The sequence below is a fragment of the Typopeltis vanoorti genome, chromosome 20, assembly GCF_054136105.1.
Source record: "Typopeltis vanoorti isolate ZY-2024b chromosome 20, IOZ_Tvanoo_1.0, whole genome shotgun sequence".
NCBI lineage: Eukaryota > Metazoa > Arthropoda > Arachnida > Uropygi > Thelyphonidae > Typopeltis > Typopeltis vanoorti.
The window spans coordinates 100,893,755-100,921,727 of NC_143568.1; the positions used below are offsets into that span (position 1 = coordinate 100,893,755).

Sequence of the window (27,973 nt, forward strand, 5' to 3'; positions counted from 1 at the left end):
CCAGCTACATACTAAAAACCCACGTATACATTTTTTTTAATCATCATCAACAATTTCTTGATATGTACACTCAAGGGATGTTAAGGTTAATGTGACAGCAATACATGATTAAGTTTACATTAAAATTACATTTTACATTATTTACATTTTCCTATCAACAATTTTCCTCCAAATTAGTCTATTATTTGTCAGCACTCCAATACTGTCATATTTAACATTTCATACTTCTAAGAGGCTTGTGACTGAATCAATCCACCTGAACCTTGGTCTTCTTCTGGGTCTCTTTCCTGCTATCTTGACATCAAACACCTATTTTGCTAACCTTTTGTCATCCATTCTATTCAAGTGGCCATACCATCTAAAATTAGCTCCGCTTACACATTGTTGAATGCTAACAATGTCATGTTCCTTTCTGATATCTTCATTTTTTTTTTTTTTTACAATTTTTAGACAAAATATAATTTCCTTTTTTTCATCTAAGTTTAAGCTAGGTGTGGGAAACCAGCAGCATTCGTGCTGAATGCAATACTTCTGTGATACTCAGTGTGGACTTTTGCATGTATCTTCAAATTCATATATGGTTCAACTTAAAAAATTATTCTGTGCATGCTCCCAGGACTCATAAGACCACATGAACAGGGACTTAAGATCACTTGAGGAATATGGACATGACTTAAAGCATATAACTGGATTTCTTACAATTATAGATTTAAAGGCAATTTAAAGCATTTTAAGCAAAGAGCAAACATTATTATTTGAGCCAATTAAGTTACCAATTAATTAAATTGGTAACTTCCTTAGCTCAAATAAATCTCAAAATTTACCTGACTTGCGAAATTATTTGTAGAAACTTTTATTTAAGCTACGTATAGAAATTTCATTTGGGGATCCAGAAAATGTCAAAAAAAAAAAAAAAAAAAAACTATGAAGCAAAAAATTAGAATGCTTAATGAATAATGGGCACTGTTGTATTATGTAGCTTCTGTGAAAGACAAAATGATATGTTTCCTTTGTAATGCTATGGTTGCAATAGCAAAGAGCTATAATGCATTTATGAAACTCAAGGGTATCAAAAATACACATCACAGGAAAGACAGAAATGAAAATCTACACTAAAGACAACAACAGCAACATTTTTTTAAATCTTTACCTGATCAAGCTATTGAAACAATCATGTAGCATATGTACTTGAGAAGAATTGTAAACCATACAGATGTGGAAATCATAAAGAAGTGTCTCATGTACTGGTTTGCATTAAATTAAGAAACAAAAAGAAAAATCACAGTAACTCGAAAACTGCATAATGAATTTTTATGCAGTTAGGTGAAAAGCAGTATGATATACACTCTGAAATAGTGTCACCTGAAGGGCAGGTGACACTATTTCAGAAACAGCCACACTTGTTGGTTGCTCCCATACTGTATCAAGAATGTACCAGGACTGGATTAACCATGAATAGACACAGCAGAAGGACTCACATTGGTCAGCCATGCGTGGTTTATCCTAGAGGTGAGTATACAATAGCAATGATGTGCAAATCACACAGCTCAGACACCAATACAACAGAGAGACAGTTTGACCCATTTTCACATGAGCCGTACCTTGCTTTGAGGGAGTGTTGCAGAGATCAACAGGGATACCCATGATGATGGCCAGGGATTGCAAATAATACCTCACATGGGCCAAGGAATGGAAATGTCCAGCATTTTCTCTGAATCCAATGATTCAAATAATGTGCAGCAAAAACGAAGTGCTCATATATTACTATGGTTCGTATAGTGGTGCAAAATAGATTCGTTTCCTGATTATACATAACAGGGTTTTTCTCTTAATAAGCAACAAATAGTAAGTGATTGTTCAGACTTCGGAAATGACAAGAATATTAACTTCCTAGTAATGTTTATCACATGCACTGAATAACTCAGCATGTCAAAAATAATATATTTTGTTTTAAAAAAGAATTGAATGACTATAGATGAAAGAATGTTCATTGACTTGGTTAACATACATATTTTTTTTTTAAAAAGAATTGAATGACTATGTATGTTAACCGAGTCGATGATCATTCTTTCATATATATATATATATATATATATATATATATATATATATATTAAAAGAATAGAATAAAAAAAAATCCTTAGCCCACTCAAGTTACTAATGTACTATAGGCTTACAACCTTTCATGAGTGGGAACTAAAAAGAAAAAAAAATTTAATTTTACCATTCACAAGCACAAACGGGAAGTTATACATAATCACTAGGTTAGCTAATTTGCACACCTCATACCTCAAAACATATCATATATGTTGGCATACAAGATGATATTTGAAGTTAAAAAAAAATAAACTGCTGAAACCAGAAGGTAATCTTATACTCCAAGCATAAAATTGCCAGCCTAGTTGGATGAGCGTATCTGCTGTCCAGCCAAGAGGCTGGGGGGGGTTCAAATCCCACCAAGGGCATGGATGTTTGTGAATGTCCTACTAACCAATTACCATATGTACTGCTGTAACCTTGTGTCCTGGTGCAGTATGACCCTTTATGTCTTTGTGCCATAAAAAATTAAATCAAATCAAACCAGGTATAAAAGCAGAACCTGTGAATTCAGCAATGAAAAACATCATCAAAAGAGTTATGCTCCTGCAGTAATGTACTGTGTTCAAATAAGCTTTTAGCACATTAATATATTTTATATATAAATATTTATATTTAATAAATGTATTCAGCAGGACAATCATGTAGTTTCTTTTAAATTCTGATGAAACCTCACTGATGTCACATGAATTACAATATATGAAACCAAAGACTGGTAGAAACATAACCAACACTTTTACTGATCATTTCATATAGGAAGACATGTTCATCAATTAAGTAAACAAAATACCTCAGGTGAACTGCTCTGTCTATTATATTAGAGTAAAAGTAATATGTAATTTATTTGCATTAAATATTTACATAGTAACTTGTCAAAAGTCAGAGGTAAGTCATGTTGCTTGGTTCATGCTTATTCCTACCTTTTTTTCTTTCCCTGTAAGATGCAGTATGAATTTTCATAATATGGAAGACTGAATTCTTATATGAGCCAACTGAAAACTTCGTTTGTGTTACAGCATTATGCACGACAGGTTTGCTTCAAACTAATGCCTACCTTTAAACTACTGATATGTCTTAAGAGTCATAAGCTACCAAAGAGAAATTAAGTGATGATAATTTAAATTTTAGCACTCTGACTGACAAATATTCCAAAGACCCATGTAAAGTAAACATATCAGGGGGAAAAAAATTCCTTAAAATGGAAAGTTTTGGATTGCAAATTTGAATTCAAGACCTCAAAGTACAATTAGAATCACCTAAATGAATTTTTTACAAAAAATAATAATAATAATAAATTTGTTAAATTTAATTATGAGGGTGGTCTGAAAGGTTCTCGGCCTAACAATGAAAAAACAGATTTATAATTTCAAAATTATTTTTATTTTTCAACATAATCTCCTTTAAGACTAATACATTTATTCCAGCGATGCTCTGGCGCCATTATCCTATCCCTGTAATGGTTCTCAGTAAGATCTGCAAAATACCCCTCTACAGCTGCAATCACCTCTTGATTCGAAGAAAAACGCTGACCAGCGAGGAAGAGTTTTAGTTTTAGGAAAAGATAGAAGTCAGAAGGAGCCAAATCTGGAGAATAGGGTGGATATTCCAACAATTCATAATGCAGATCTCTTAATTTTCCCATTGCCAAAACACTTTTGTGGGCAGGTGCATTGTCCTGATGAAAGATGATTTTTTTTCCTTTCTGCAAACCAGGTCTTTTCTCATGAAATTTTTCATCTAGTCTGGTTAAAATATCAGAATAATATTCCCTAGTTATTGTTTTACCCTTTTCGAGATAGTTAACAAACAAAATGCCTTTAGCATCCCAAAACACCAATGCCATGACCTTTCCTGCTGATGGAAACGACTTTGTCTTCTTTGGCACTGAACAATCAGCTTCTGTCCACTGTTTTGACTTCTGAATGGATTCTGGTGTGCAATGGTGAATTCAAGCCTCATCCATAGTAATAAATCGACGCACAAAATCAGTTTTATTCTTGTTAAAACGCTCCGGAACTGTTCCGAGATTTTCATGCGAGTGAGTTTTTTTAATCTGCTGCGAGCAAGCATGGCTTTTTCTTTCGTAAAGCTTTTTCATGTGCAAAAATATATCCTACACGTTCTTTTGAAATGCCTATAGTCTCAGCAATTTCACACACTTTGACTCACCAGTCATCCAATACCATATTGTGTACTCAATCAATGATTTTTGGTGTTGTTACACTTTTTGGACATCATTCACTAAGATCATCTTCAAGGCTGGTATAGCCACGTTTTCAACGTGGTCGTACCAGCCGTACCACGTTTTAAACTTGGCAGCCTATGCTCTTTTGCCGTTAAACCTTCTTTTACAAAAAATTTTATAACCGCACGATACTCAATTTTATCCATTTCAAGGGATACAGACAACACTTGCTTCAGACAGCTGTATAAAACAAACTACTTGATAGAATGACTTGCAATTTCACATGGATGCTTATGACAGATGTACCAAGTCAGAAAAAAAATCCCTTTCCAATAGTGTTGCCATCTATGGTCGAGGCCAAAAAACTTTTCAGACCACCCTCGTATATATGTTACTGTGAAAGACCGATATCTGGCAAATGTCGATATTCTCCGGTAAATTCAGCATTCACATAGTCGCTTGGTATATGTACGAAATATTTGCTAAATATCATTATTTCTCACTTACACTGGCAAATGTCGACATTCAGCATGCACTGATGGTGAATGTTGAATAAAAATATTTTTATTACGTTAAGACAAAAATGCAACTTTTTAAATTATGTGATTAACGTTATACAGTCTTATTTATTACAACAACTTAAACTGTTATGACACTTGGAACTGCACAAGAGTCCCTTGCTTTTACAACAGCATTTAGTCGTGGAACACTTCTTTTTGCAATTACAGCATGTATAGCCTTACCCTCCACTTTCTCGAATTAGTTGCAATGTATAATAATATAACCAAATATTCGGTCTTTCACAGACGTATTTGGTATGTGTCGACATTCACTGGAGAATATTGACATTCTCTAATTTTGGTCTTTCACAGTAACATATATATATACACACACACACACATATATTTTAAATCATAATTTTACTGACTAGGAACATCGAGATAAGGTAATATAAAAATATTAATTAAAACACAACTAGTTTCATCGGAATGCCGACTTCTTCAGGAATACAAATTATCACAAACTGGAAAAATAGCAAGATAAAACATGGACTTTTCATAAAAAAGTTAGAAATAATAACAGTCAAATTTAAACTGCCGTCCGCATGGCAGGTCTAATGTGCGGTGTTAGTGAGCGTGAACTATCTTGAGAGCGCCAGAACTGAATTACTGCGCTGTGTGAGTCAGGTAAGCTATAACTTAAATTGCTGTTCATGTGTGAGAGGTCCAGAACTATTTTTTTGATTCTAAGTCAGCGCATTTATGGATATTAGTAGTAAGATTCCAGTCTATCTGGTGTTGACACTCTTCTAAATTAGAGTTGGCAGAGAAAAGGACATGACTGGAGACGGCGCTTGCACAGGTTTTGTTGTAACTTTTTTATGAGAAGTCCATGTTTTATCTTGCTATTTTTCCAGTTTGTGATAATTTGTACGCTTGAAGAAGTCGGCATTCCGACGAAACTAGTTGTGCTTTAATTAAAGTTTTTATATTACCTTATCTCGGTGTTCCTAGTCAGTAAAATTGTGACTTAAAATGTCTACAATCCAAGTAAATACCAGTTACAACGTATGTGTGTGTGTGTGTGTGTGTGTGTGTGTGTGTGTGTGTGTGTGTGAAAGTGAGTGAGAGAGAGAGAGAGAGATACAAAATACTGCATTCAATTTTTATTGTAACTGCCACAATATAAAAAGTTACATTCGAAGTTTCCAGGGTGACATTTCTTCATAAACTGTTCTCCGTGACTGATCTTATTCCAAATTTTGCCAGAATTAAAGAAATCAAATCTTCTGGTTTGCATTTCACTTATTTAATTGCTATAACTTTTTTACTTGGTATCTCTTGCTTTTCTGTCGAAATAGATTTGTCCAACATTAATAGTGTCACTAATGATTTTAACAATGCTTTCAAAGAAATACTAAGCCTAGAATTAAAAAATACCCTTCATATATCTCAAAAAATATGGTAGGAGAGCATTTCTAAGATTCAGTCAGAAACTTCTTCAAAAATTTGAAAATCTCATGCCAAAATAATGTAATGCTTTGGCATTTCAAATTCAGACAAGATTCATCCTTTAAGTTAATCTTCCTATCTTTGCATATCCTAGATTATTTTGGCTAGTCAGCATACTGAAGACATTTGCAATGAAGATATCCTTCTTTCAGAACATTTGGAATATATCCGATTTATTTTCCTCCAATCCGTAAACTCTTATTCCAAAGTTTTCAGTTTTGCAGAATGTATAATTTTTGACAACTACAAAGTAAACAAAATGCTGATGCATTTGCATCATCAATTAAAACAAAACATGCTGTTGAATGTTGGTGAAACTTGATAGTATGTAATAGTTCCTACAAAGTTCATGAAAGAGCAGCAGTACACTGCACTCATTTGTGCATGCAGGTTTCTCTCAGCAACCATAAAGGCATAGCAAGTGTCTAACATTTGAGCAGAAGGCAATCAAGTAGATGTGAGATTTCAAAAAGAATATAACTCACATGGAGAAGAATTCAGGCTTCATTTGAAATTCACTGGCTACATGCAGTTAGTTATTTCATATTTAACATCAGTAGATGCCGTATGGTCACTCGTACATCATATGATTTTGGGAGTGAAGTCTTCTGCTACATGAAGTGGTAGGGTTGCAGATACCCTTTCCACAGAGAGTTAGCAAAACAATCACAAACATCCATTCCCATGGTAGGATTCAAACTCACAGTTTCTTGGCTGGAGAGCAGATTTGCATGTGCCTGCTCAGCCAACTAGGCTGGTGGGCACATGCAAGAAATGTTATATTTCATTCATCCTGGCAATTAGAAACAATAACACTGCAAGCTAATCACAAATTATCCAGGAAATGTTGAAGCACTCTGAGTTGCAATGGAATCCATCATTAACAATAACATTCTGCCTTGTATTTGTTAGCCTAACAGTCACTGATAATGAACTGTAATATTAAAGTTGAAATATCTGGAAATAAATAATTTTACTTTAATCCTTGTATCTACATGTAATATTGTCTCAGCACTTCAATAGTTTGTTATAATGAGCAAACTTATTATACCAGTGTTTGCTAAATTAAATTAAACTTACCAAGAAATTATAATCTTATTTAATCCTTTATATAAGTGTAAGCAAACAAAGTTTGCATGCGAAGAATCTTCACAACTAGGATACTTGTATATAGAAGCTAACAGCTTCAAATTAACTGCCTTAGTATCCCATAACACAAACCAAACATCTTTTCATAATGCCATGCATTATGCCAAGGGCCACAACCCAGACCAGTTTCAACCTTTACTGAAGTACCGTTAAAGTGAGGGGTACCCTATAAAACTCTAAATGATCTATAAGATTACTCTAAATCTCACCACTTAGTGACCCAAAAGGATCACTACTAAACTCATCACTTCTGATGAATTATTCCAGAGCAGGAAACTCAGTGGTGGCTTCATGCAGATCACTAAGGCAGAACTGTTCTACTCTGCAGGAAGCAATCCCATCATCTCATCATTGGTGTCTGAAAGTTTGGGAAACATTGCCGCTTTAGATTTAGAGAATAGTTAGTTTATATCATCCAATGTGAAATAAATGGATTATTGGAGCTCTAAAATGGCTTGCAAAAGTACAATGTGTACTGTTTCTAGAGCAGCGTCTCAGAATAATCATTAATTCAACCTGCAGTACTAATGCTAACGTGCTATAAGTTAACCTCTTCTGAGTAAGGATATCATAAAAAAATTCAGAATATATCAGACATATATAAAAAATATACTGGAAATTATATTTAATGAGAGAGAAAACCAGAGTTAGTGACTAGATGATTTAAGGGAATTTGTTATAAATTGATTATGAAATAAATATTGTCTTCAATTTTGAAAGTGGACAAATTTGAAATTTTATTTTGGACAGGTAGGCAGTTCTGCTGACAGAATCCAGACTGTATCAAATTCTTGAAATCTGATAAGTCTTTGTTTCTTATGTCAGTGACATTAGTTACAGAGTTCTTTAGACTCAAACCAAGATGCTGCACTCAAATAATTTAAATTTAATTGTCTCTTCATTAAGAAGTGAAATTCTATGACATCATCCCAATCTCAGTCATTCTAATTACATGCTAATCTCAAAGTTCTTGAAAGTAATCGCAAACTGTTCATAGCTTTGTGTGTGTGTGTGTGTGTGTGTGTAAATAATTTATGTAGCCTTTGTATCTAATTGCAATAACTGTTGTTTCCCTTGAACTCTATTCTAAATGTTCTCCTGCTCATTTAGATGCAATTGAAATACAAGCAGTAAATACATTATGTGGAATGTCAGTTTTGAATGTTATTTACCTATTAATATAATTACAGCTATTATAGCCTGTTTTTGTTTAGGAGTGTCCCTTATTTTAATATATTGGCTAATATTACTCAAAAAAGGGGTATGTATATATATATATATATATATATATATATATATATATGGGAATAAATTTTTAACTTGGGTATATTGTATATTAGGATAACCAAGCAATTTTATATGCTTGGTTATTTTAGCTCCTAATCCCAAGTATGCAAACAATTAAGTTTGCGCCTGAAACAAAGTTCAAGTCTAAAGATGGTACAACACCTGTGCAACTCATTGTAAAGGTGGGTAAAGCTCTGATCACTATTCTTAGTATTTTCCCATAATGTAAAGCACATCTCACTAGAAGATGTATACTGCAATGCATTATGGGTGGGGTCACTACCCAGATCACTACTGTCACCTTTACAATGAGTTGCACAGGTGTTGTACCATCTTTAGACTTGAACTTTGTTTCAGGTGCAAACTTAATTGTTTGCATACTTGGGATTAGGAGCTAAAATAACCAAGCATATAAAATTGCTTGGTTATCCTAATATATATATATATATATTTTTTTTTTTAGGGCATTATGGGTGAGTATAGAAGGCAATATGGCAGAATAAAAGAGGTGGAAAAAATTTTGTACATACCTTGTTTTTGGTTCTATGATGCCTTCCAATTCCAAGATCTTGCTGAAGGTTGTTTATAAATGGGGGGGGGGAAGAGAGAGAGGGAGGGGGGAAACATGGCTGTGCATTTTGACGCGGGAAATAAGATTGGAAACCCGGGTTACTATTAATAATATATATTATTTTGTTTAGGGCCGCATTTTTTGTGTGTGTGTGGGGGGGGAGGGAAGATATGAGTAGAGAGCCAATGGTTGCAGGGTTTTATGGTTACAAACAATAAAAATTAACTTAACTTAGTTATTTACCTATTTTTTTGGTTCTCTTCCTGAAAGTCCTTGTGACAAAGAAGCAATATATAAAACATATATATATATATATATATATATATATATATATATATATATATATATACATATATATATAAAACATATATACATATACATATATATACATATAACACACACACACACACACATATATATACATATACATATATATATATAGGAGCAATTAATTACATCTACATGTTTACACATGTTACTAGTTTCACAAAAAATTCAGAACTACAAATAGACTACTTACCTGAAATACAGCATGTGATCTAGATGACTCGGCATTAGCATCAGTAAAATGCTGTGTCCTGTTTTTATTACCAAATTCTAACATATTGAGGAGATGATCAGGTCCTTTGGGCTTCAAAATTATAAAAGATTAAAAATGCACAATAAGACAATAATAATGTATTTCGAAACACACTGGTTTTGAAATATATTAGAATATAATAAAAATTCAGACAATTTAAATAAATGACACATATCAGTGACATACGTAATATAGAGGAGAAAGATCTAAAGTATTTCTTTTTTACTTTTTTTATTTTTAAGGGGGAAGAGGATTATGGTTAACACATTCGCTGCCAACTACGAGTATACTCCTAGTTTGTATATGAGCTTCACAAGCCAACTACGAGTATACTCGTATGTCGATTTACTGACCTCCTATGTCAAACACGAGTTAACCCTTGATATATTTACCTTAATTTGGACCCTTGGATTCTGAATAAAGCAGAGAGCACGTCTGGGGGCTTGGTAGAAGGGAAATAATTTCAACTAAAATATTATATATGTGTCTCAGAAGCCAACTATGAACATACTCTTATGTCGATTACCAACCTCCTATGCCAAGCGCGAGTTAATCTGTAGTATAACACGTAATTTGTAAATCAATTTAAAACTAATAAAATAAAAAATAAAAACCAATCAATAAAATAAAAAATAAAAACCAATCAATAAAATAAAAAAACAATTTATTCAAATTAAGAATGGTACATTTTAAAACAATTTTCCACGCATAATGGTGGTTTTTCCTAGCAAACAGGACAATAAGAATGTGTTTCGCATGATCATTTGTTTCGTGTACACACCGGCATGGCTTTGTTAGGCGATTCTTTTTTTCTCTTGGTGGTAAAATTTCCAAATAATGAAAATCCTGATTCCTCCTGATATTCTCTGATTGTGTAAGCTCATCCATTCCAACAAAAACTGAGATAATTGATCTGTAAATTTTAACGCAGTCATTGCATTTCCAGTAATCATGTTATAAAATTTATGCGCATTTTGAATGTATACCTCAAAAATGCGTATTGCCAATTTCTTTGGCCATCTAATTGTCTTTCTTAAGGTGGAATAATAAGAAAGCATTTGATTAGAAAGATTGGTGCCTGACATCCCCAAATTATAATCCCTAACGATGTTTGGTTTTAATTGAAATTTACCATTCCGATTTTGCGTTTCAACCATTCCAAATTTGTACATATTTGAAATCGAAAGAACTTCCCTCTTATCCTTCCATTTGCTGATTACAACAGGACCTCTTCATTGCCAGACAAATTCCCCTTTCTTCAGTTTCTTCTGAATAACATCTGGTGGATTGTTTTTCCTAAAATTTATCAGCGTTCCACACACGTACAATTTTCTGTTGGTAAGCGATTCTGTCAGAGCTACAGAATTATAAAAATTGTCTTTATACAATACATAACCCCTGTCTAAATATTGTTCCATCAAGTGGAATACAATATCATATGCGTGACCCATTTTTGCTAAAGAGGATTCTGATTTTCCTGTATAAATTTTTATTTTTATCACCAATCCATTTGATTCGCATAGTTCATAGAATTTCATGCCATATTTATGTTTTTTGTTTTTTATGTATTGCCGAAACGCCAGTCTATCGCGCCACAACACCACTGCCTCATCAATACGAGATTACTTATAGTTGGCGTATGAAACAAAATTCTGTCTGATAAGCCAGCTACAAGATTACTCGTAGTGACCTTGAAGATGCAAAAAGGGCTTGGCGTGCGGGAACAAACTATGCCTGAGGAATGTGGCAGCGAATGTGTTAAGCAGCTAAGGCATGACACCAGTATGACTCTTAGTGGCTTCTTTCAAATGTTTACAGTTCAACAGATAGTAATATAGATAAGTAACAGTCAAAGAGTTAGTCCTCAATCAAAAAAATCAGAGCACCTGAATCTTTATCCCTTAGGAATAATAAGCCCCATGAACCTAGAAAAATCCTGTGTATACCAGTGTCATACAGATATTCTTGCTATCAATACAAACAACTTTGCAATAAAATATGATCTACCTGATATAATTATTACTAATTTGAAACATATTGCAACAGAATATTCTAACATTTTTAATAAACAACAACTTTAATGTAATTCAAGAAATCCTATGGAGCAATTTCTTACACACTTTTCCAACTCATTCTATACCAGCTCAAATCAATTAAAACTGAAGATATCTATCAGTTCATCATTATCACATCATTTCTCCTAGGCCAAGTTTCCACAAATTTTCTGATAAACTGCCTTGATGAAATATATAAGGTCCTTTGCCACAGAGCACCATCACTGAAGCTAACAATGAATCATCTAGAATGTCATAGCATGATACTCCGTCATCATGCTATCAACACAAAATAAGTGGTCCTATACATACCAAGGAAAGCATCCAATTCTAATGCATGTCCACCTTTCAAGGTTTCAAGGAAATTGCAGTCTTATTAGCATTTTCTGGGCAATCGATCAAATCTGAATTGATCCATCAAATAACAAAAGAGAACAGTAGACAATGAGTTTGTTGCTTCAAATTCCATTCCACTTCTCAGAATTAGCTTCTGCAGAGACAAGTTTAGGTTTTTTTCAACATTATTCATAACTTATTTTAACAGTATTACAACACCAAATAAACTAAATTATAAAAAAAGATGTTTATTAACTGGCTTATATATTGCAGGACTTCAAACCAGCAGATCAAACAAAAGTAGAACATTTTCCTAACCTTAACAAGAATGGCTGCATTAATTTGCCAAAGTCTTGGAGACTGCTATCCTAAGATCAACTCCTACACAATTGTAATACATGTTTTTACAACATTAGAGGATGGCAAATTAGGACTCTAGGTCTTTTGTCCTTTACAAGTTAAATTGTTTTTCTTACTCATTGTTGTACATAAAGTGTAACATGCCATTTGCTCTTAAGATGCTAGTTCAAATTATAAGCCAGTTAATAAACATCTTTTTATAATTTAGTTCATTTGGTGTTGTAATACTGTTAAAATAAAGTTATGAATGTACTATAACTGCAATTTTAGTAAATAAAACTGACCTTCTGATCTACTCCTGGATCTCCTCAGTAATTCTGTAGGCAGGTGAAATTTCATTTGACATATGTAATCACTATGATGCCTTCTATATAAATGTGCAGTTATCGACTTCACAGTTTGATAGTGATCAGCCTTGCACCTTCCACTTGTAAAAATGATATTTCGAGCAGCATGCTTTAGGAAACAGCATCAAATCGACTTAACATTCACATTTGCAATGTGACATAAATTGCTTGTTCAAATCACTGGGCAAAATGATATTTTGAATACAAATAAATAAAGTGAATTATACAATCTAGTAATGATAGATCATTAGCAGGACATGGATTTTCACATTATACTTCAACTCAAGTACCTCAATATTTGAACAGCATAGAAACAATAATTATGCATTTCATTTTCAGTTTATTTAATATCAACTTCTCAAATGCTAACAAAAGTAACTGTTGACTAATGATAAGTTCTTTTGTTTACAGTAACTAGTCAGAGAAAATCCTATGATACTTGAATACATAATGAATATAGCCATTAAAAATATATGCTGGTATGGATATTTAGACAATTATCAATCATGTTGAAGTTTAATAGAGTAAACGCACATCTAGTTAACAATAACTAAATTTATTTAGCCAATAAATTATTATGCCAATATTTCACTATGGCCACAAAGAATACAACTAAGCATGTATATGCAGGCACACTAACAAGAATGCAACCACAGACAGAGTATGAAAGGCAAGATCCTATAGTCCTAACTGAAACCCCTCTATTGGAGTGGTAATGGAAAGTCACTGAAGGTCTCAAATGAATGGTCTTCCACATGTTAGATAAAGTGATGCAGCTGAATTTGTTCAGATTTGGTGAATGCTATAATAGATTCTAGGAATAATCTCTCCTATTTACATCTGTTTTATATCTGTTCCTGTAAAAAAGGGAAGTTCCCTCCAGTGGATCTAGCAGTTTGCATCCATGGCATGGTCTGCTACTATAGAGAAGCTGTAGTGCAGATAGTAAACATAGTTTTTCTGTTCCTTCAGACAGATGTTGGCAGTTCTTGTTTGTCCAAAATAGGAAAGCTTGCAGGAGCACAGGATGCTGTAGGCCCCCAGCTTTTTTGCACACCTCAACACATCGTACACATACCATAGCCACATTATGTGTTTGAGAAGTGCCAACTTTAGGACTGGACTGTCTCTTCATAGAAGATTTCGAAAAACCTACAAGCAGATTGAAGGCACGGCTATGGGCTTCCCTCCCTCAACACCAATCTGCTTGTAGGTTTTTCCTTACAACATAAAACTGAAGGAGACTGCTTTATTAAGGCTGTCATAGTGGGTCTGAATTAGTTCAGAGGTTTCTTTCAATGGTACAGTCGTGAACATGGAGGTATGTCAAAACTGACCGTGATGCCAGAGTCTTTAGGAATCAAGTCTGACTAGCAAGATTTGATGTGCATAGTTTTTAACATGGGAGAAAGTGTGGCCTGTAATGAGAGCGAGCTCTTGAATAGAAAAGGATGCCAAGTTATTCAGAGTCTGAGGAAGAAACTGAAATGATATATTTGTCAGGTGATATGCATATTATCAAGAGAAAAGAAAAAGGCAAAATGATATCCTTTTTGTGTGAAAACAGGCAAAACTATGTTTTGATAACAATGGAGGTGACTAGACTATCCTCACCTCACTAAAGAATAACATGAAGGGTGGTGTTTAAGGCATCAGTTATAGAAGATTTTTAAGTTTTCAGATGTTTGGCACAGAAATTCCTCTAGTTCATTTATCAAATGAACTAGAGGAATGGAGCATACTATTGTTAGCAAAAAAAAAAAAAAAAAAACTTCTCTGTAGTTTTGCTAACATACTCTGTTAGCAAAACTACAGAGAAGATTACTGGTTATTAGAAGTTATTTTAGAGAAAGAGGACATGTGACAGAACAGAGTTCTGAGGCACCACTGCATTGGTGGAGACCTTCGTCGTCGTGTCCGGTAGCATCCTCTAACAAGAGGTTGCAGCAGATGAGCAGCTCTGCTCCATTTCTCTCTATATGTTGCCTTCGTCATTCTTAAACCAGTCCATTCCACGATGTCATTGAACCACTCTCTAGTTGGTCTTCCACATATTCTCTTCCCCTCAACTTTCCCTTATAATATAGTTCTTGTCAGGTGTCCCGAAGAACCTCTCAGAAGATGTCCTGCAAATCTGGTCTTTCTTTGCATAATATTCTTGAGTAGTGTTCTTCCATCCTAACTCTTCTTAAAACCTCTTGATTTGATATTCTCTCTAGCTAATCTTTTCCATCTTTCTATAACACCACATTTCCAATGCATTAATTCTTTCTATATCTCTCTTTCTGAGTGTCCATGACTCACTTCCATAACTTGCAATACTCCAAACTGTTGCTTTAACTATTCCAATTCTAACACCTATTTTAATATTCTTGTTTATTAAAATTCTCTTCATTTCCATATATGCCGATTTAGCTTTGCCTATTCTATTTCTACTGTCCAACTCTGAAGTATCTTTCTCTAAGATCCAGCTACCTAAATATTGAAATCTTTCCACTTCTTCTAAAATCTTTTCTCCACATCTCATCTTTACATTAAATCCTATTTTCCTACCCATTATCATTATCTTAGTATTCATCATCATCATCAAATTCCAGACATATACCCACAAGGGGTGTATAGGATATGATAGTACTATATGAAAAAATTATATCATTCTTAACTTCCTATCTACAATTTTCCTCCAAATCAGTCTGTTACTTGTCAAGACTCCAACATTATCAGATCTTATATTTCTATCGTCTAAGGTACTTTGTACCTTATCACTCCACCTATATCTTGGTCTTCCTCTGGGTCGTTTTGCTGCCAACCTGGCAGAGAACACTTGTTTTGCTAATCTGTCCTCGTCCATTCTGTTTAAGTGACCATACCAACTGAGATTGGCTCTGCTAACGCATTCCCGGATGCAGACAATATCAAGTTCTTTCCTAATATCCTCGTTTTTAATATGAAATTGCCATTGATGCCATCTGTTCACTCCAATAATCTTTCTCAGGACTCTCATATCTGCAGTCTCTAGTCTTTGGTCAAGTGTTTTACTTCTCACCCAGCTTTAAGATCCATAAGTTAAAACTGGTTTGAACACTGTCTTGTACATAGCTAATATAGCATTCCGACTAATTTCTTTCTTATTCCATATGAATTTATTCATTTGACTTCCTACCATATACCAGCTTTGCTGATTCTGTTGTCTATTTCTATATTTAATTTACCATCTTCACTAAAAATCGTGCCTAAGTAGCTGAAATGTTTCACTTGTTCCACAGGTTCTCCATTCACAACACAGTTGAAATTTTCAAATGATTCTGCCCATTTTCATTGTCTTTGTCTTTTTATTGCTGACCTTCATACCATATCTATTACAACAGCTATTCAATTTAGTCAGAGAACCTTGCAGACTTGTAATGGATTTATTTAGAAGTATAACATCATCCACATAAAGTAAAGACCTGACATTAACATCTCCAATTCTGATATCATGTTTAATATCACTTTCCTTCATAATGTGATCCATATAGATAATGAATAACAAAGGGGATAATGTACATCCTTGTCTCACACCAGATTTAACATTAAACCATCTTCTTGTACTTCCTTCAATTCTAACTGCTGACTTACAACTCAAATAAAGACTAAGTATTGCTTGATATAATGCCCCATTGACACCATATAACTGTAGCATATTGAATAGCTTCTCTCTTGGCACCTTGTCATATGCCTTTTCCAAATCGACAAAACTTAAATACAGATCTCTGTTATATTCCCATGCTTTCTTGACTAATTGTCGTAAAGTGAAGATCTGATCCTGACAGCCTCTGTTCGGCCTGAATCCGGCTTGTTCTTCACCAAGCTTTGCTTCCACAATTCTTCTCAACCGTTTCTCAAGTATACTTGCATAGATCTTGCCAGGAACAATCAGTAGGGAAATACCTCTGTAATGCTCACATTCAGTTTTATTTCCCTTTTTATATATGGGTACTATGAGAACTCTACTCCAATCATCGGGAATTCGTCCCTCTGTCCAGACTTTCTGAACTATGCAGTGCAGCCACTGTAAGACTCTTATACCACCATACTTCAGCATTTCTGGTCGAATATCATCTACTCCAGCTGCCTTTCCACATTTCAAGCTTTTGATGGCTTTTTCTACTTCAAGTATGGATATGTATCCCTGCCTGCATGCCTGGTCAGTGTTTTTTACCACTGTGCTGTCATCACTGCTTGTTTCATTTAGCAGTTTTTCAAAGTAATTATTCCATACTTCAAGGATATCTTTTTCTCCCATTTTCATGTCACCTTTATCTTCTCTAACTCGTTTTACAGCATTCTTTCCTCCATTCCTAAGCTTCTTCAACACATTCCAGAATATCTTACCACCTTCTTGATATTTATTATCAATGTTCTTGCCAATGTCCTCCCAAGACTTTTGTTTAGCTAGTTTTACACAGTGTTTAGCATTCTTGCATTTGTCTCTGTATTCTCTAAGAGCACAAGCTGATTTATTTGACAGGAACTTTTGATATGCTTTCTTCTTTTCCTTCACTGCCTGTTTAACTTCCTGTGTCCACCATGGAGTTCTGATTTTTTTATCCTTGCAGACAACCTCACCACATGCCTCTCTGGCAGAATCAATCAATGTTTTCTTCAGAGTTTGCCATTGAATCTCCAAGGTTTGATTACTGTTCTCAAACTCTTTCATTTTTTCTGCAATAATCTTTGTGTATTTTAGTCTACAGTTCACCTCTGAGAGCTGCTCAACTTTTATTCGCTTTAAAACTTTCTTACATGTTATTCTTTTCAATATGAAATTCAATTTTATCCTGCTCATGACTAAATAGTGATCACTTCCAATTTCAAATCCTCTGTACACTCTGGTGTCCTGCACCAGGGAGAAAACATCACTATCAACAATAACATAGTCAATGAGACTTTTCTTATTCCTTGCCTCTTCTCTCCATGTGAATTTGTGCACATTTTTATGTTGGAACATGGTATTAGTAATAACCAGTCCATGTCCTGAGCAGAAATCCAACAGATATTTGCCATTATTATTAGCTTTGCTTTTTTCTCCAAATTTTCCCAAAATATTTTTGTATGTCTCACAATCATTTCCTACTCTGCTATTTAGATCCTCAACAAGGACCAAGTTTTCCTTTTTCATTGTGTCAGTTGCTTTTTCTAAAGCCTCAAAAAATTCCTCCACTTCTACCTTAGTAGAACCTTCTGTGGGACCATAGGCACAAATAAGTCTCATTGTCCAGTTCCCCATTCTCATATTTGCCCACATTACTCTACTTGAGACTGACTGCCATTCAAGAAGATTAGCCTCGTATTTTGTGTTGAATACTATGGCTACTCCTTTTCCTTGATTGTCATTGCCTGAATATAACATTTTGTATTTATTGCTCAGAAAGATCTCATCAGTTTTTGTCTTTTTTGTTTCAGTCACCCCTATTATGTCGATCTGGTACTTATCTAATTCCTTAGCTAGCTCCATTTCTTTGCCATTCAGGCTTCTTATGTTGATAGTACCGATCTTTAACTCTGGTGATGTTGAGTTGGGGTGTGCTTTCAGATTTGTTCCAGTATCTGACTTTTCACTATTCGCCCTGGTTCCCTGGCAAAAACAACGGGTGTCTTTGTTTAACCAAGCGATGCCCCATCCGGCATGAAATTTTTTCATGTTGTACCATCATTTTCTATATTGGTTTAAGCCAATAAGAATACAATTTGGTTAGCTAAATCCCAAATTGCTAGTGCATCCTCGTTCGTTCAGTATCCAGGTAGATACCCAACAGGGTGCACTACGAGAAGATGAGGATTGGACATTAGGTCAGAAGCCGCCCTGGTCGGTTCTCCGCATTCCTTTAAAGGCTATGTGGAGGTCTCCTCTCAGTTATACAGCTTTGACCCTTAAGCACCCCACAAAAACTTGGTATGAACCGAAAATTAAAGAAGCCTGTGAAATTCTGATCAACCACCCTAATCTTAATAATAATGGTGGCTTAAAAATCCCAAGAATTTGGATGGCACACAGTCAGCCCACTTAGTTTCCAACAAACCCTAACTTTAGGACTCTAAGATATTATTTTTGCTTTTATTGGCCACTGCCCATACCAGTTGTTTCAATTTATATGTATACTTATATGGGTAATTTTATTTTTATTTATTAATTATCTGTATTAATTATTTATTAATTTTCTGTATGTTACTCTCCATCTTAAGTTAACTTTGTAACTTAATAGATAATAATAATAATAATAACAGGACTCCAGCTTTGATGTAGTAAGGTTTTTTTTTTTTTTTTTTTTTTTTTTTTTAACACCAGAGGTCAGGCAGATAGTTTTAAAGGTTGATCAGTAACTTTAGCATGCCATATAGATTTTAGTGCAGCTTGTTTCTTTGTATATATATGTACACTCCAGAAGATGACCTTAATGTGAAGGTCGAAACATCGAGTGTATATTTTGGTTTATATTAAACTAGAGTTTTACTCTAACATGTAGCTGTATCCATAATTTTCATAAAATGTATTCTAATCATCGTGTAAGCATGAAGGAACGCAATCTTGCATGAAGGTTAGTAGCTAAATCTGCCTAAAAAAGCAGATGTGATCCTAGTATTCTTGAAAGAAGATTCTAATCATTTGCCTCCTGGTTTATCTAAAACAGTGTTTCAAATAACCTTTCACATGCACTGCAAATAGCCAAAACTTCTGTATCATTGAAAATACCTTCACCAGTGGTGACTGTTATTTTCAAATTAGAGTAATGAGAATGTTTCTTTCTCATCTCTGAAACTTTTTATTTAGTCTTTCTATTAAGTATATGTTCTATTTAAGTCTTTCTTTCTGAAGATCAAAAAAGTATTTCAGAATGCATAATTACTCATACAATCTACAGATCATCTATAAACAGTGCTCATCCCAAAGAGCATACACTATACCTGTTTCTTAAGGAAGCAAAATATGAATTAGCAAAACGTGCCATCATTAAATAAACAAATACTTCTTGAAATATTATTCACTGGAAGAGAACAATACGAAAGTTGCTTCTTTGATAAACTATTCAGTTATATAAGAAGCTTTCCAATTAACAATTTGAATAAAAATAGCTGGCAAATAAACAACGATTTGGGGAACATTGTTTAATTTGTTAGCTTGGTTAACTGCATAGCAACTCTGTTGTCCAATGAATAGGCTAATGGTTTGCATACCACTGCAGCATGGATGTTTGTGAAAGCCTTTAGTTGGCAAATGTTTGTTGCCCAATAGAATAGCCATCATCCTGCATAGTGGAGGCCTGAAAAAGTACTGTCTGGTCTCCAGTGGGATTGCCAGATTAAGTTTTTGTACCTCTCCAAAGTACTGAATGTGCTATACACACACTAGTGGCCAAAATTGTGGAAAAAAGTGTATTTCTGAGGTTTGATGGCTCATAACACCACTTTATTTTGGAGTAATACCATAAAATTATATATCAATGGAAAGATAATTTAATCAAAAATGCAATGCAATAACTTTTATGAAGGATTTTTTTTTATTAGAACAGCAGTTATAAAGAAGAAAAGTGAAACACACAGAAAAAATGAGATATACAAAAATTCTCACAATGTGAGTTAATACTTAGTTGGGTAACCTTTAGCGTTAATTATGGCCTTACAACGCCTTCCCATGGAGTGAACCAAAATTGAATTATTGCTTCTGACTAACAAGTTTCTTCAGTCGGCTCCATAGATTTTTGATTGGGTTAAGGTCTGGGCTAATCCCAGGCCATTCCAGCAGTGGAATATGATTATCCTGAAACCACTTTTTACACACAGCAGCAACATGAAAATTTAATACTATGAAAATCTAAGACTGCCAATTATAGAAATATGCCAGCTCCATAACTAAGAGTTATTATTATTAATATATTTGGCCTCCATGGAGTCAAATGACTCATCACGGGAGACCAATACTCTCTCATGCCAAAAGATTGAGCTATGCCTTGAACCACTCACAGTTTCCACACTCACTACATTTTCAGACAGTGCATTCCACTCGCCAATCACTCTCCATGGAAAAACCTGCTTCACACTCTCCTTATACAGCTTCCATGGATGGCCTCTAGTTCTACCATTACCACTCTCTACTCTATAAAATATCTTCTCCACATTAATCTGGTAACACTCCCTCACCAACTTATATGTCTCAATTATAAACCTTCTTCTATTCACAAGGCTTTACAAGTTGCATTCCCTCAATCTCTCCTTGTATCTGACATTCCATAGACTTGAAACTAACTTAGTAAACCTTCTCTGGACTTCTCCAATGCATTCTCATCTCCCTGAAAACTAGGTGACCAAATCTGCACGGTAGTCTATATCAGAGCCTTATACAAAAGAATCATAACATCTTTGCTTCTGAACATCAATGTGCTTCTCATTATTATCATAATCCAATGGGATGTTCTTTAAATTTTAGCAATGCAATCCCTAAACTTCAGGTCTCTGTCAGGAGTTAAGAAACTTCTTAAAATGATTTTTCTAAAACAAATGTTCACTATGCTATAAAAAGTGCAGTTAATATTTATTTCGACCCTCACTATAACAAACACTACTGCAGTGAATTCATCAATTATAAGAAATTATCAATAACAAAAGTGAGTAAAGTAAATCTTCCACTTCTTCTGAAGCTTATCTCACTTAAGTAGGATTGCTGTTTTTAATGAGTCTCCTCCAAAAGGGAAATACAATATAATAGAGAACTCATAGCTTGTTACAAGTTGCGAGTTCATTATTATCATATCATTATTATCACGTGATGGGGTGCTTAAGGGTCAAAGCTGTATAACTGAGAGGAGACCTCCACATAGCCTTCAAAGGAATGCAGAGAACCTACCAGGGCTTCTGACCTAATGTCCAATCCTCACCTTCTCGTGGTGCACCCTGTTGGGTATCTACCTGGATACTGAACGAACAAGGATGGGCTGGCAATTTGGGATTTAGCAGAACAAATTGTATTCTTATTAGCTTAAACCAATATAGAAAATGATGGTACAACATGACAAAATTTCATGCTGGATGGGGAGTCGCCCGTTTAAACAACGACCCCGTTGTTTTCACCAGGGAACCAGGACGAACAGCGAAAAGTCAGCTACTGGAACAAATCTGAAAGCACACCCCAACTCAACATCACCAGAGTTAAAGATCAGTACTATCAACATAAGAAGCCGGAATGGCAAAAAAATGGAGCTAGCTGAGGAATTAGATAAGTACCAGATCGACATAATAGGGGTGACTGAAACAAAAAAAGACAAAAACTGGTGAGATCTTTCTGAGCAATAAATACAAGATGTTATATTCAGGAAATGACAATCAAGGAAAAGAAGGAGTAGCCATAGTATTCAGCACAAAATACGAGGCTAATCTTCTTGAATGGCAGGCAGTCTCAAGCAGAGTGATGTGGGCAAATATCAGAATGGGGAATTGGACAATTCGACTTATTTGTTTGTATAGTCCCAAGGTAGAAGTGGAGGTATTTTTTGATGCTTTAGAAAAAGCAACTGACACAATGAAAAAGGAAAAGTTGGTCCTTGTTGGGGATCTAAATAGCAGAGTAGGAAATGATTGTGAGACATACAAAAATATTTTGGGAAAATTTAGACAAAAGAGCAAAGCTAATAATAATGGCAAATATATGTTGGATTTCTGCTCAGGACATGGATTGGTTATTACTAACACCATGTTCCAACATAAAAATGTGCATAAATTCACATGGAGAGAAGAGGCAAGGAATAAGAAAAGTCTCATTGACTATGTTATTGTTGATAGTGATGTTTTCTCCCTGGTGCAGGACACTAGAGTGAACAGAGGATTTGAAATTGGAAGCGATCACTATTTAGTCTTGAGCAGGATAAAATTGAATATATTGAAAAAATAGCATGTAAGAAAGTTTTAAAGCGAATAAAAGTTGAGCAGCTCTCAGAGGTGAACTGTAGACTAAAATACACAAAGATTATTGAAGAAAAAAATGAAAGAGTTTGAGAACAGGAATCAAACCTTGGAGATTCAGTGGCAAAATCTGAAGAAAACATTGTTTGATTCTGCCAGAGAAGCATGTGGTGAGGTTGTCTGCATGGATTGAAAAATCAGAACTCCATGGTGCACACAGGAAGTTAAAGAAGCAGTGAAGAAAAAGAAGAAAGCATATCAAACGTTTCTGGCAAATAAGTCAGTTTGTTCTCTAAGAGAATACAGAGACAAATGTAAGAAAGCTAAACACTGTGTAAAACTAGCTAAACAAAAGTCATGGAAGGACATTGGCAAGAACATAGATAATAAATATCAAGAAGGTGGTAAGATATTCTGGAATGCGTTGAAGAAGCTTAGGAATGGAGGAAAGAGTGCTGTAAAAGGAGTCAGAGATGATAAAGGTGACATGAAAATGGGAGAAAAAGATATCCTTGAAGTATGGAGTAATTACTTTGAAAAATTACTAAATGAAACAAGCAGTGATAGCACAGTGGTAAAAAACACTCAACAGGCATACAGTCAGGAATACATATCCATACTTGAAGTAGAAAAAGCTATCAAAGGCTTGAAATGTGGAAAGGCAGCAGGAGTAGATGATATTTGACCAGAAATTCTGAAGTATGGTGGTATAAAAGTCTTACAGTGGCTGCACTGCATAGTTCAGAAAGCCTGGACAGAGGGACGAATTCCCGATGATTGGAGTAGAGCTCTAATAGTACCCAAAAGAAAAAAAAAAAAAAACTGATTGTGAGAATTACAGAGGTATTTCGTTACTGAGTGTTCCAGGCAAGATCTATGCAAGTATACTTGAGAAACGGTTGAGAAGAATTGTGGAAGAAAAGCTTGGTGAAGAACAAGCTGGATTTAGGCCAAATAGAGGCTGTCAGGATCAGATCTTCACTTTACGACAAATAGTTGAGAAAGCATGGGAATATAACAAAGATCTGTATTTAAGATTTGTCAATCTGGAAAAGGCATATGACATATGGCATGATGCCAAGAGAGAAGCTATTCAATATGCTACAGTTATATGGTGTCAATGGGGCATTATATCAAGCAATACTCAGTCTTTATTTGAGTTGTAAGTCAGCAGTTAGAATTGAAGGATGTACAGGAAGATGGTTTTATGTTAAATCTGGTGTGAGACAAGGATGTACATTATCCCCTCTGTTATTCATTATCTATATGGATCATATGAAAGAAAGTGGTATTAAACATGATATCAGAATTGGAGATGTTAATGTCAGCTCTTCGCTTTATGTGGACGATGTTATACGTCTAAATAAATCCGCTACAAGTCTGCAAAATTCCCTGACTAAATTGAATAACTATTGCAGTAGATATGGTATGAAGGTCAGCATTAAAAAGACAAAGACAATGAAAATAGGTAGAATTGTTGAAAATGTCAACTGTGTTGTGAATGGGGAACCTGTGGAACAATTAAAACATTTCAGCTACTTAGGCACGATTTTTAGTGAAGATGGTAAATTAAATATGGAAATAAACAACAGAATCAACAAAGCTGGTAAGGTAGAAAGTCAATTGAATAAATTCATATGGAATAAGAGAGAAATTAGTCGGAACACTAAATTAGCTGTATACAAGACAGTGTTCAAACCAGTTTTAACTTATGGATCTGAGAGCTGGGTCAGCAGTAAAACGCTTGACCAAAGACTAAAGACCGCAGATATGAGAGTCCTGCGAATGATTAGAGGCGTGAACAGATGGCATCAATGGCAATATCATATGAAAAATGAGGATATTAGGAAAGAACTTGACATTGTCGGCATCCAATAATGCATTAGCAGAGTAATCTCAGGTGGTATGGTCACTTAAACAGAATGGGTGAGGAAAGATTAGCAAAACAAGTGCTCTCTGCCAGGTTGGCAGGGAAACGACCCAGAGGAAGACCAAGATATAGGTGGATTGATATGGTACAATGTTCCTTAGACAACAGAAATATAAGATCTGATAATGATAATATTTAAGTCTTGACAAGTAACAGACTGATTCGGAGGAAAATTGTAGATAGGAAGTTAGTAATGATGTAAATTTTTCATGCAGTACTATCATATCCTGTACACCCCTTGAGGGTACATGTCAAGAATTTGATGATGATGATTATTATTACGTGATACCCCCAGGAAGTCCAAAGAGTTATTGAGGGAGTATACCTAGTCTACATCTCTCTGTCTCTACCACTCAATCCACCAACTATACCAATGCCATCTATCGCCTGCCACCACCACTAGTATTTCCACAGACAATCACAAACATCCATGCCCTCAACGGGATTCGAACCTAAAGCCTTATAGCTGGATAGCAGATATGCTAACTGCTCACCCAGCCCAGCATATATCATATATTACATCATTTCCCTTTTCAATGGCATACTAGCAAGAATAATAGTAAACCTATTTAATATTTTTATGCTACAACATGCAAAAGTGAAAAAACAGTCAAACTTTGATATCATGACAGAATTCTAGTTTTAAATGTTTATTTATCAGAGCTTTACAATCCTCTGACAAATCAGAATACCTGAAACAACTGGATAATTCAAATATACTATGTATAAACAAAATCACAGATAGTAAATAAGAAATAAAGATGACATTTAAGAAAAAATATATTAAGATATACCTTGTGATACGAGAGATTGCTGATAACAATTCCTCTCTTTGGATCTTCCCTTATTGCAAGAGAACTTGAAGGCATGAGGAGGTCTCTGATTGTTTCGTTGTATATCTGGAAAGGGGAAAAAATTTTTTTATAAAATAATTAGACAGGGTAAAAATTAGCAAGTTACCGTCAGATGCTCACATAATAACTGCTGCATGCAAAATAATTATTCTCATGCAAATTGTTTAATTCTATTTGAATACCATAAATGTTTATAAATACCATAAATCTTAAATTTCTAACTTATGACTCTTCAAGTTTCATATATAAGAAAAACATACTTCCAAATAGGTAACAGACAGGTCACAGATTTTTTCTTCTTTCATTTCTTCAATCTTCTGATAAAGTGCCATCACAGTAAGGAAAGAGATACCAGGTTGAACAGGTGACCCCAACATTGTATAGGTTTTCCCAGCTCCTGTAGCACCATATGCAAACACTGAATGAAAAAAATTAAATTAAGAAAACTAAATATTGTCAGCAGCTACATAAGGTCACTATAATAAATAAGTTATGCACAAAACTAATATTCATACATATATGAATACTAGTATGATAGAAGTATGAATCATATGCAAGATATGAATCATACTATAGGCTAACAACCTTTGGTAAGTAGTTTTGCATTAAAAAAACTAATATAATTTATTACAAAATACAAAGAATTTGACATAGAAAGAATTTATTAGAAAATACAAAGAATTTGACATAGAAAGTAATCACCATTTACTTTTTGAGAAGAGTAATTTGTTTCCCTCTAGCAAATCCCACCTTCAAATACGGTTATAAACCTATCATACATTAGTACTTAGTGGGCTAAGGATCACATAATCTAGTTCCCTTGCTCTAGAGAACAAACATGATACTTTTATAAAACCACATGACACAAAAACTGAAGATAAAAATATTCTAGCTGTCTGGAGTAATTACTTTAAAAAAAATCAAATGAAACAAGAACAGTAGTAGAAACATTCAAGAGTGCATATCAATATTTAAAGTAAGAGTTCTTAAAAACCTGAAAGGTAGAAAGACAGTTGGTATAGATATATGACCAGAAATGTTCAAATATGGAGGAATAAAAGTTCTGCAGTGGCTGCACACTACATAATTCAGAAAGCCGGATCAGATGCTCAAATTACAGATAATGAGCAGAGTGCCCATAGTATCCATCTATAAAAAAGTAAAATAAAACTGAATGTAAGAATTAGAGGAATTTCCCAATTCCAAGTAAGTTTTATCATTATTATTTGAGATCGCCAACAAGTTATGGGCTCATCAAGGAAAGCCATACATCACCTATATCAGCTGTCATATCTTCTCTTAAACTCAATCACACTAAGATGCACTCATCAGTTCAACAGGTAAACTATTTCACTCACTCACTGCTGTCAGAGCAGTGAGGAGTATCAGTTTAAAATCTAGAAATCTAGCTCTTACCCCCTTTAACTGCCCACAAACTTAACTTCCATGGATGCCTGTGTTTTCTTCTCCCCACCTTCCATATAACAAAAAAAAATTCCATCACACAAAATCCTATAACACCCATTCAGAAGTTTATAGGCCTCTATCATATTATCTTTCTTTCTCCTGTTTGCCAGAGTCTGCAGGGGCCCCAATCTGTCCTCATAATCTACATTCTAATACAATCTTTGTAACTCTTCTTTGCAGCCTTTCCACAGCAACCTTATCTCCCTCCAAACCCAGAAGATCAAATCTGTACAGTCTAGGTGCAGTTATATCAACTTGTAAGCAAGCAAAATAACTTCATACCCTGTCATACATGTCAGTGGTCTTTTTAACATTGCAATTATCTTCTGAATTGGATTTGCAATTTTTGTTGTGACCTTTAAACTTCAAATTTCTATCCACCATACTGCCAAGATCCCCAGCTTCATCGATTTCTTGTAGCGTACCCCTGCCAATATAATATACTGCTGGAAATCTTCTCATCACCCCAAAGTGCATAACTTTACAAACACTGAATAAGAGAGCAATTATTATTTGCCCACTATTCCAGCTTATTCAAATCATTCTACAAGTGCTGGATCACTAACATTCCTAATTGCCCTGCCTATATTAAAGATCCCCTGTCAGATCTGTTTAATACCATAAATATACAGATTAAATGGCAATGGTCCAAGACTGATTCTTTAGGCACGCCACTGTCACTTTAAATCTGGCAGATTCACACACCTTTCATATACCACTTTCTGATACCTGTCCATCCATCACCACTTATCCAAGCCAACAGTTTATATTCCAATCTCATATCCTTCAGTTTGTTTGTCAACCCATTTCT

The 27,973-nt window shown here is 34.6% G+C and overlaps 1 protein-coding gene across 2 annotated transcripts in view; it reads right to left on the reverse strand.

Moving 5' to 3' along the window:
* Positions 1 to 27,973, reverse strand: part of LOC150095716 (kinesin-like protein KIF18A) — a 207,048-nt gene that overhangs the window by 144,321 nt on the left and 34,754 nt on the right. For both annotated transcript variants that reach the window (XM_090410247.1, XM_090410246.1), the window contains 3 exons: positions 25,956 to 26,113; positions 25,636 to 25,740; positions 9,822 to 9,932 (listed from right to left, as the gene is read on the reverse strand). In XM_090410247.1, the coding sequence (XP_090266373.1) occupies positions 9,822 to 9,932; positions 25,636 to 25,740; positions 25,956 to 26,113 (374 nt within the window). The remainder of the gene's footprint in view (positions 1 to 9,821; positions 9,933 to 25,635; positions 25,741 to 25,955; positions 26,114 to 27,973) is intronic.